At 39.8% G+C, this 10329-nt stretch overlaps 2 protein-coding genes and 1 long non-coding RNA gene across 3 annotated transcripts in view; all 3 read left to right on the top strand.

Moving 5' to 3' along the window:
- The window catches only part of LOC122882495, a 36047-nt gene extending 34665 nt beyond the window's left edge, over positions 1 to 1382 (top strand). Inside the window, exon 7 of the mRNA XM_044209958.1 lies at positions 1308 to 1382. Within this exon, the coding sequence (XP_044065893.1) occupies positions 1308 to 1382 (75 nt within the window). The remainder of the gene's footprint in view (positions 1 to 1307) is intronic.
- LOC122883707 overlaps positions 1 to 1971 on the top strand; it is a 57332-nt gene extending 55361 nt beyond the window's left edge. The window contains 1 exon segment of the mRNA XM_044212768.1: positions 62 to 1971. The gene's annotated coding sequence lies outside the window, so the exon portion shown is untranslated.
- Positions 1972 to 6885: 4914 nt separating this feature from the next.
- Positions 6886 to 10096, top strand: LOC122883711. The gene is made up of 2 exons (XR_006379698.1): positions 6886 to 6948; positions 9364 to 10096. It is a non-coding gene; the product is annotated as an uncharacterized LOC122883711 (long non-coding RNA).
- The last annotated feature ends 233 nt before the right edge of the window (positions 10097 to 10329 follow it).

The raw sequence follows: 10329 nt of genomic DNA, 5'->3' as shown, positions 1-10329 counted from the left end.
GTAAGTAGAACGTGATTGACCCAGAAGTGCAAGAAACACAATATTGTGTTCTTTTTTACAGTGAACCGACACCTGAGAATATGACTGGTGAACAAGTACCATGAAAACTGCAGAGATCTTCCACCTCCCTGATGATAACCAAGAGACCTCTCTGGATATTCAGTTTTATCTATATGGCGCCAATTCATAACAGAAGTTATCTCATTGCACTTTTCCTACAGAGCAGGTCTAGACTGTTCTCTTTATAATATTATTTACAGAGACCCAACAAATATGTATAATGAGGATTGCTTTTCCTTTTGGTTTAATTCAAAATAACACAATTTTACTATCCAAGGGGCTCATTACAGAAACAATCTTAACTGCTTGTCCTATCTCATCTCAAAAGTGAACGACAGGAAAAATACAAATTTGCCATTACAGAAGTCCAAAGTTTATTCTACTTTACACCCCTCTGAACTCCATAATGCAGTAAAACTTTATAAAACATAACTATTAACGTGGCTATTTTACACCTGTGCAGTTCTGCCATCGGCCATATAATTCGGTGGCTGTGAGTGGTAAACACCCCCACTGAAATGTACTATGTTACTTTTTTTATTTGACGTGTTGTACCTGGAAATCTAAGAGAAATCACTATGGTACGTGGTTAGGATAGAAACATAATGTGGAAATCAGACATTTTATTTTTTTTAAATCTATTGCTGTAACTAATGATCATTTTAAATTTAAAATTGACATTAGCCTACTATGGCTGCCCAACTGTATCTATTTGGTATCTTTGAGAAAAGGGGGATGCATAAATATATGGTGGGAAAATTATTAAGACCTTTTAATTAATACAGATGATGCTCTCCATTGACAGACAGGTTTGTGCTGTTTTATAGTTAGGCATTTTGGGATTTTAGCTATTACATGTGATATGATATACAATATTTTTATTTTCCAATGTCTCTTTCTGTGCTTGTCATTTCTTCCTAAGTATATTTTCCAAATTGAAATCCAAACTGTTATCTGGTGAAGGATGGAAGACATATCCATCAATGAAACCGTAACGCGATGTGGTAGCCTCAACAAGTAGAAAAATATAATCAAGCATAAGTATCCGTCAATGGAGCAAGCTAGCGACTAGCTAACATTTGCCAACTTTCAACTTATACAGTCTGTAATTCTTTTATACAAGCTACTGAAACTGAGTGGCAGTTTTTCAAACACACCCCTCGTGTATTTCAGCTCTATGTCGTACCAGTCTAATTTCCTTTTCTATTGGTGTGAGCACAAAGTAACTGCTGGGGTGATTCTGCAAGAGCTTGACCCTGGAGGAGCTCCAGAGAGGCAGAAACTGCTTGCTGGACATCACAGAAGGCTCAGAGAAACAGTGAGAAACTGTATGTAACTGAGGATAATGCTGGGAAATAATGTAACTATAGAAAGGGATGTAATGTAGGGAAATCATTTTGGGAAATATTACAGGATAAAGCTTGAGATGTGCCTCAGACATGGATGAGTAGTTGCTGAGCTGCTGATTGGATGAAGAGAATAGAGGCGGGGCTTGGAGAGGGGGAAGCAGACCTGATCAAATCCCTGCCACAGTTTGGATGACAGGAATGTTCTTAACAAAGCTCTTTGCACTTGGTGAATTCTTCTTCCACCATAAAGTAATCTTGCTACCTTCAGATCCACCAGGTTGCATCCAGTTCACATTTTCCTAAATTCTGTTTATCACTGCGCCCCTGCTCTGTGTCTACAGCATCTCATGCATTATCTTAAAAATGGCGTCAAATGTTTCACTCAGGGATTCAATGTAACTGCAAGTGCTACAGCTAAATTAAAACTGATGTTCTGGGTAACAATGAACTTGCAATATATTCTGTGTGTTACTTTGCACAATGCTCTCTCATTATGGCCTGAATAGCATGCAACCGTATGTCTGAAATACTTCTGTCTTAATAAAGTGAGCTGAAAGCTACAGTTCAAGTTTATTTTTATTTATACAGTGCCAATACATAACAGAAGTTATCTCATTGTACTTTTCCTATAGAGCAGGTCTAGACCCTACTTTTTAATTTTTTTTAAATAGTAGAATAGTAATTGTAGTGTTAATATTAATAAATTAGTAATTAGTAATAATAGGAATGACAGCTATAGGAAGAATAATGTCAGCATCAGTAACAGAGCCAATAACAACAACTGTAGTAGCAGTTGTCGAGCAGGAACACGGGGGCAGCAGGTGGCCCACAACCACAGATCCAGACTCTGCAGGAACACGGGGGCAGCAGGTGGCCCACAACCACAGATCCAGACTCTGCAGCTCCGGAGGCAGAAATACCTGCTGAAAGCGACAGAAGGAGAGAGGAGAGAAACAAGAAAGCACAGAACTACGGGAGAGAGAAGATGTCGAGTTAGTAACATGCAGTAATGGGATAAAAATGCATATAGATGGAGATGGAGAGGGAGAGAGGAAAGAAGTGCATCGTGGGAAGTCTCCCGGCAGTCTAGGCCTATAGCAGCATAACTAAGGGATGGTTCAGGACTCACCCAAGACAGCCCTAACTATAAGCTTTATCAAAGAGGAAAGTCTTGAGCCTACTCTTAAATGTGGAGATGATGTCTGCCTCCCGAACCCAAACTGGGACCTGGTTCCACGGGAGAGGAGCTTGATAACTGAAGGCTCTGGCTCCCGGTCTACTTTTGGAGACTTGGTTGTATTGTTCCACTGGGTGGTGCAGGTTACTCTGGGGGCTGAACTGTATTCACGGAAGTAAATATCCATAATACAGTTCAGCTGCATCATTTGGGGTTAAGACTTTGGAAAATGCTTTTACATGGCAGCAGACTGTAAAACGACAGGGAGCTGGACCAATATAACATTATATATTTCAAGAGTTTATTAAAATATCTTTATGATATGTAGATTAATAATAACAAAACATCTCAATCCTTATTCCACAAAGATACCACAGATGCTCAAAGACTTACACATCCCAAGATACAAATGTGTGAATCTCAGTCAGTGTTGGGGTCACTTGTTCTAAAATGTGTTGTATAGATACTAAGATCCGCACTGCGTCACCGTGCACACATTTAAATCAGTCCATAAAAATCCATCATGTGGATGTAAAGAGTAAAAGTAACGTATTATTATCATTTTGGATGGTACAAGTGATTTCTTCCAATTTTGCCACATAAATGTTTAATATTTTGCTACCTTTTTTTTCGTCTTCCTCTCGGCTGTTGTTGCCATGGTAAGCAGGCTCATTTATATGCATCAGTATTCACGTGGTGCTTTGCATTGACCATTTATGGTTGAACGTGGGCGTGTAGAGGGCGGGATATGAGGCTGATCCACCTGCGCACATTTCCAGGTGGACTGTGATTATTAAAGAGAAAGTTGCCTGCAGGTTTGCGTGCACACGGTTTTATAAATATGAATAATTTTTTTTGGTGCACTACATTTTCAGCTTTTGTGCGCATGTACACTTTTAGTATGAATCCTACGCACTGCTTTATAAATGAGACCCCAGATCACTTAAAACACGTGACCAGATTAAAAACCTAGGAGTAGCCTTGGATGGTGAACTCTTTAAGCTTTAAGGATCATATCAGCGGCATCACCAAGGTCGCTTTCTTACAGCTAAGAAACATTTCCAGAATTAGAGGCTTCTTCTCCTAAACCGACTCAGAGAAACTCATGCGTGCGTTTGTTATGAGCAGGCTGGATTATTGCAGCTCTCCTCCAAACAAAACAACCCAGAGACTACAACTTATCCAGAACTCAGCTGCACGAGCACTAACCAGGACCAAACTGACCACATCTCTCCAGTCCTCTGTAACCTGCTGCCTTCAGATTAAGTCCAAAACCCTCCTTTTGGTTTACCAAGCACTTGCTGGTCAAGCTCCACAGTACATCTCAGACATGCGTTCAGTTTGTAACAACAGCAGCTCTGTCCGGTGAAAAGGTGGAACTCTCCTCCATGTACCTGGAGCACTTTCGAAGTCCGGTGAGATGGCTTTCAGTATTTATCCGTTACTATGCTGTCCCATTTGTGCTACTTGTACTACTTCCATTCTGCAAGTAAAGAGCTTGAAGCTCGGGTAGGTAACGTTGGAGAAAGCAGCAACTAGATTTTGAAAGTATCCAACTGAAAAAATCCCACCCCCTCCCTTCAGGCCTCCCTCCAAAGCCTCTCCCCCAAAATCACATTTTCATGTGCAATGAGCGCACGGGCAGAGTGCGCACAGGTAGGCAGGTAGACAGGCAGGTAGGCCATCCAATGTCATTACTTAAAGCATCCAATGACCACTTATACTCACATTATAATGCATTCTAATGGTGATTGTAATGTATTATAAATTATTATAATGTACTACAACTATGAGATTTATAATACACTATGATGAGTGACCAGCAGTTATAAAGTATTAAGATACTTGACCGTAGAGATGAGAAGTCATTATAAAATGCTTTATAATGTGTTATGATTATTGTTATAAAGCGTTAAGAACATTTGAGTGCTTATAACTATAATTATACATTATTATAAGCACAGTATAACGCACTTTATGTATGTTTATAATGCATTATAGACATGGGTTTCAATGAAAGTGTTACTAAATTGTTAAATAATTGCCTCATTTTTTCGTAGGCTGCTCTCCTTTTCACCTAGAATCAAAGCAGCAGGACTTCCTGTTATGAGTTGGTTGTTAAATCGTAAAGTCATTTAAATTGATAATATAAGTCTAAACTCTATTTGGTCCGAGCTTTCTACTGCGTCTCAGTCTTTACTCAGCAAATGGAGCTGGGGCTCAGGTTCATTAGGTCATAAACAGAAATACAGTTTGTCATAAGATCGTTTTTGAACAAATGTCCAATTTTGTCTTGTATTGCTATCTTTGTGAGGACCGATTTCAGTTTTAAACGTCCTGTTTGTGTGTGCGTGTGTGTGTGTGTGCGTGCGTGTGTGTGTGTGTGTGTGTGTGTGTGTGTGTGTGTGGTGGAGCAGCTCAGCCCGGCTGTTGTACAAACACAAATAAGGACAAAGAGAAACTAAAAGCACATTTTCCACTCTGCTAATCTCCCTCCTGGTTCTTCAGTAACATATCTAATCTAAGAAAATGTACCTGACTCAAAGGTCATATCTTGCACAAGAACTTTTATTACTTTTATATAAATGATATGTCAAAACACTCCTGCAGGCCATGACGTCATCCTCACACTATCATCTACACCAAAGTGATTTAAGAGATTAAAAAAAGTGCAGGCCAGGTCGCAAAAACTTTTCAAAACCTTCTCTAGCAGCAGCTAATGTAGCCTGCAGCCTCCAGCAGAGACGAGCAGCAGCTGCAGAGCTCTGCTGAGCTCGCTGCTTTCTGACTCCACACCAACACTTTGGTTTCATCTTCAAACTTGTAGTCTTCAGCCCCGACCGACGCCGACTCAAGTGACATCACTTGAGGACATTTAGCAGACGTCACACAGCTCCCTCTGAGACACTAAAGGCTTTATACTGCTTTAAAACATCTGCAGCAGAACTGCCCGACACCTGGAAACACCTGGAGACACCTGGAAACACCTAGAGACACCTGGAGACACCTGGAGACACCTGGAGACACCTGGAGACGCTGAGGTGGAAAATCGGTGGAGTTCAACTTTAACTGCTAACACAAGCAGATTCAGGTTTGTAGAGTGAATAAATCCAGTTCCAAGTAGTGCACAGACTAACAGGTTTCATTGCACAATGCATATGTGCACACTTGAACTTTGGTTCAACATTCAAAGAGGAAATCCAAGCCTGAGACTTAAGTCCGTCAACCGCAAACTTTAACAAGCGCACTTCCTCATACACGTGCACTTGCTGCTTCACCGTTACTGTTAGCAGCTCGATGCACTGCCTGCTGTGCAAGAGAACATTTTAAGCTAGGTATTTATTGATGAGAAGAAATCAGTTCAAAGTTATGACAAAGGCATAACGTCAGCACTGGATCCAGTGGATAAACACATTTCTGTCATCATGCTCTTTGTGTTTTGATTTATTGATATCAGTAACTGAAATATATCAGAAATGAAAGTAAAATATCCTGCACAGTCTGTGGTGATTAGGAAAGCAGAACAAAAAACTTCCACAGTGACATTTAAAGACGTTAAACATCTGAGAACTTGAAGTTTCCTGTGAAAATCACATGACAGGACAGGAATAGAGAACTTTGATCTGGACAACTTCACTGGACAGATCGCCAATGTTGAACCTGAACCTGATCCTGAACCTGTGCTCTCCTGCCTGCTTTTTTCCTGCCCCATTTCTAATAACCTGTTGGATTCTCAGTTACTTCTGTTTGGACTTGTTACCCTCTCCAGTAAGCTGTGCTGTTCACACTTCACAGTTTTGAATTTTGAACTAAGCTCACAGTCCCAACAAATGAACTAGTTCACGTTCATTTCTTCCTCCACCCAAGCCAAACTCGCAGCATTTTGTAAAGGACCGGTTACCTTCGTTTCCCAACAAGTAGACAGGCTTGTACTAGACTACATTGTAGATCTGCAGCCTTTCAAGTCTCTTTAGAATTACAAAATGTACATTGAATAATAGGATTGTTTCACTTTTTCAGTTTTGTTTGATACAACCAGATACTTTTTTTTAACTGACCAACTAAGTTACCATAGTAACTACAACTCAGTTAAAGGGATCTAGGTTTTAAAAACTCACTAAAGCTGCTTTCTGGAACCCAAGTAACTACAAATGAACATGTCCTCAACTTCCAGCTAATCGAGGTCAACATGTATTTTATCTTTATATGCTCCCATTAAACAGCGACTTTATCACAACTAATTTCACTGGCAATTAACAGATAAGATTAATGTTTAACACGCATGCAATCCTGTGGATAAATACAGTTCTGTCATCTGCTCAGCCAAGACAAATGGACAAGACATCACAGCAAGCACAGGTGGTGAGTGTATTCCTTCCATTAATCGTGCTCTTTCTGTTTTGATTCATTGATATCAGTAACTGAAATATATCAGAAATGAAAGTAAAATATCCTGCAGTCTGTGGTGATTAGGAAAGCAGAACAAAAAACTTCCACAGTGAAATTTAAAGACGTTAAACAGCTGAGAACCTGAAGTTTCCTGTGAAAATCACATGACAGGACAGGAATAGAGAACTTTGATCTGGACAACTTCACTGGACAGATCGTCAATGTTGAACCTGAACCTGATCCTGAACCTGTGCTCTCCTGCCTGCTTTTTTCCTGCCCCATTTCTATTAACCTGTTGGATTCTCAGTTACTTCTGTTTGGACTTGTTACCCTCTCCAGTAAGCTGTGCTGTTCACACTTCACAGTTTTGAATTTTGAACTAAGCTCACAGTCCCAAAAAATGAACTAGTTCACGTTCATTTCTTCCTCCACCCAAGCCAAACTCGCAGCATTTTGTAAAGGACTGGTTACCTTCGTTTCCCAACAAGTAGACAGGCTTGTACTAGACTACATTGTAGATCTGCAGCCTTTCAAGGTCGAAAAGCCATCGTTCATCAGATTAGTTACTGATTTTCAGCCGTCCAGGTGGGAAGGCAGGTACAGACACTGTTGAACAGGGCATTCAAGGAAAATATTTGTGACCTAAAGTAACCGTCCTTTTGAAAACGCTGTGAGTTTGACATGGGTGGAGGAACTTTGCAGCTGTTGGCTTGTGGTCTTACCCTTTGTTAATGATTTCTTGTGATCATCATTCACTCGCAGATATGGTCGGATGCTTCATCTCGATGTGTTGTTTAAAATTCGTTGCGGATGTGGCAGACGTTCTGACTTGTTTTTTCAGATTGATTTGTTCATAAAACTCCTTCAAATATTCATATGAACTGACTTCAGCAGTATAGCTGCGTCTGCATTACCAGTTGCACTAGCCATACCAGCATGCCAAGTGTCGCTAACTCCCGCTAGAGTCAGCGCCACTCGCGTTCATTAGTTGCAAACAGATTCGTTCAGTTCACCAATATGTAGTTTACCATGTTTTTGAATTCAAAGTGTCAGACTACAGTAAAAAAAATCAATGATTGTGGTCTCTTTAGAATTACAGAATGTACATTGAATAATTGGATTGTTTCACTTTTTCAGTTTTGTTTGATACAACCAGATACTTTTTTTTAACTGACCAACTAAGTTACCATAGTAACTACAACTCAGTTAAAGGGATCTAGATTTCAAAAACTCACTAAAGCTGCTTTCTGGAACCCAAGTAACTACAAATGAACATGTCCTCAACTTCCAGCTAATCGAGGTCAACATGTATTTTATCTTTATATGCTCCCATTAAACATCACAACTTATTTCACTGGCAATTAACAGATAAGATTAATGTTTAACACTCATGCCTCTCTGGGTGCTTCCTGTTTAAAGTTTAGTCTCACTTTCTATGAACGTTGTGGCACAGATTCAACTCCCTTTATGCGGATAGGCTTCTCGAAACTGAATAATTAGATTCAGGAACAAAGTTCAACAAAACGGTTGAATTTTAGAACAGTGAATGTAATTTTGTCCAATATCACATACCCATGCAATTGCTTTAACATTGTTATCATGTATGTTCCACCAAGAATAAGCCATACATATTTCAACAAATAATGATGCGTATGATTATCTCATAATCCCAAAGTTTGGCACAAGGTTTTTATTTTATTTTTTCTGTGGAGATTTAATTCGAAGGAACGAAAGGTTTGAGGTCAGACTTGGATAAATGGTTGCCTTGACTTCCATTTACCAGCAGATGTCTATTAAGATAAATTAAATATACATATATGTAAACAGCTGGCAATTATCCGTAACAAAGTAGTTTAAACACACCGGCTCTATTTCTAGGCTACAAAGGAAATATGAAAGTAATTATCACAACAACCATACTAGCACAGTAGGTGCACTTTTCTTAAACTAGGTGTCAGGATAAGACAATCATGGGCAATTATGAGAATGAGCCACTGCCCACTACTTCCTGGTCAAGAGCAGATGGTGGACATAAGCACTCGCAAATCTAGCAATAATCCAACTAGCAACATCCTCCATGTCATGCAGCCGTGCATCAGTCCGTCGCCCATACCGGAATCCAGTCCCGGGCCACCGCAAACTGTTCTGATCACTGTGCATGTAAACGTACATATTAAATAGTCCCTGGATATTCAATCCACATGACTCTCCCCCCTTTTTAGTCATAGACATAGATGTATGCAGGTAAGTAAACATTTCTCGCAAGTGTTGCAGTCTCGCTCATGCTTGTCCTTTCACGACCCTAGAATCAAAGCAGCTGGAGTTCCTGTTATGAGTTGGTTGTTATATCATAAAGTAATTGAAATTTATATTTGTTTTATCTTTCAGGAAAACACAGGTTGCAAACGAAAATCACCACTTAACTGCTGACTAAATAATCAGAAATGGGGAACGCACCATCAGAATGTAACATGGGCGACCGCCTGAGATGCTGCAAGTGCAATAAAGTCCTGCCTCCATGCAAATCCTTTGATGATTTATACAAAAGTATTGTTCATGGGCGGGACGTATATGTGTTCAATGGATGTGAATACTACAGACCAGTTGGCTACGATAATATGTACGAGTGTAATTATTGCTTTAATAAGCCAATCAGGGATCAAGAGGAGCGACAGAGGAGAGAAGAGGAGAAGAGAAGAGAAGAGGAGAGGAGAAGAGAAGAGGAGCGACAGAGAACTGCCACAGTTTGGATGACAGGAATGTTCTTAACAAAGCTCTTTGCACTTGGTGAATTCTTCTTCTTCCATAAAGTAATCTTGCTACCTTCAGATCCACCAGGTTGCATCCAGTTCACATTTTCCTAAATTCTGTTTATCACTGCGCCCCTGCTCTGTGTCTACAGCATCTCATGCATTATCTTAAAAATGGTGTCAAATGTTTCATTCAGAAATTCAATGTAACTGCAAGTGCTACAGCTAAATTAAAACTGATGTTCTGGGTAACAATGAACTTGCAATATATTCTGTGTATTACTTTGCACAATGCTCTCTCATTATGGCCTGAATAGCATGCAACCGTATGTCTGAAATACTTCTGTCTTAATAAAGCGAGCTGAGAGCTACAGTGTCTCCTTGGTTGTATTGTTCCACTGGGTGGTGCAGGTTACTCTGGGGGCTGAACTGTATTCACTGAAGTAAATATCCATAATACAGTTCAGCTGCATCATTTGGGGTTAAGACCTTGGAAAATGCTTTTACACGGCAGCAGACTGTAAAACGACAGAGAGCTGGACCAATATAACATTATATATTTCAAGAGTTTATTAAAATATCTTTATGATATGTAGATTAATAA

The sequence above is a fragment of the Siniperca chuatsi genome, linkage group LG10 (assembly GCF_020085105.1).
Source record: "Siniperca chuatsi isolate FFG_IHB_CAS linkage group LG10, ASM2008510v1, whole genome shotgun sequence".
Taxonomy (NCBI): Eukaryota; Metazoa; Chordata; class Actinopteri; order Centrarchiformes; family Sinipercidae; genus Siniperca; species Siniperca chuatsi.
Note: the sequence above shows the minus strand (reverse complement) of the source record. Positions and strands in the feature narration are given on the sequence as shown.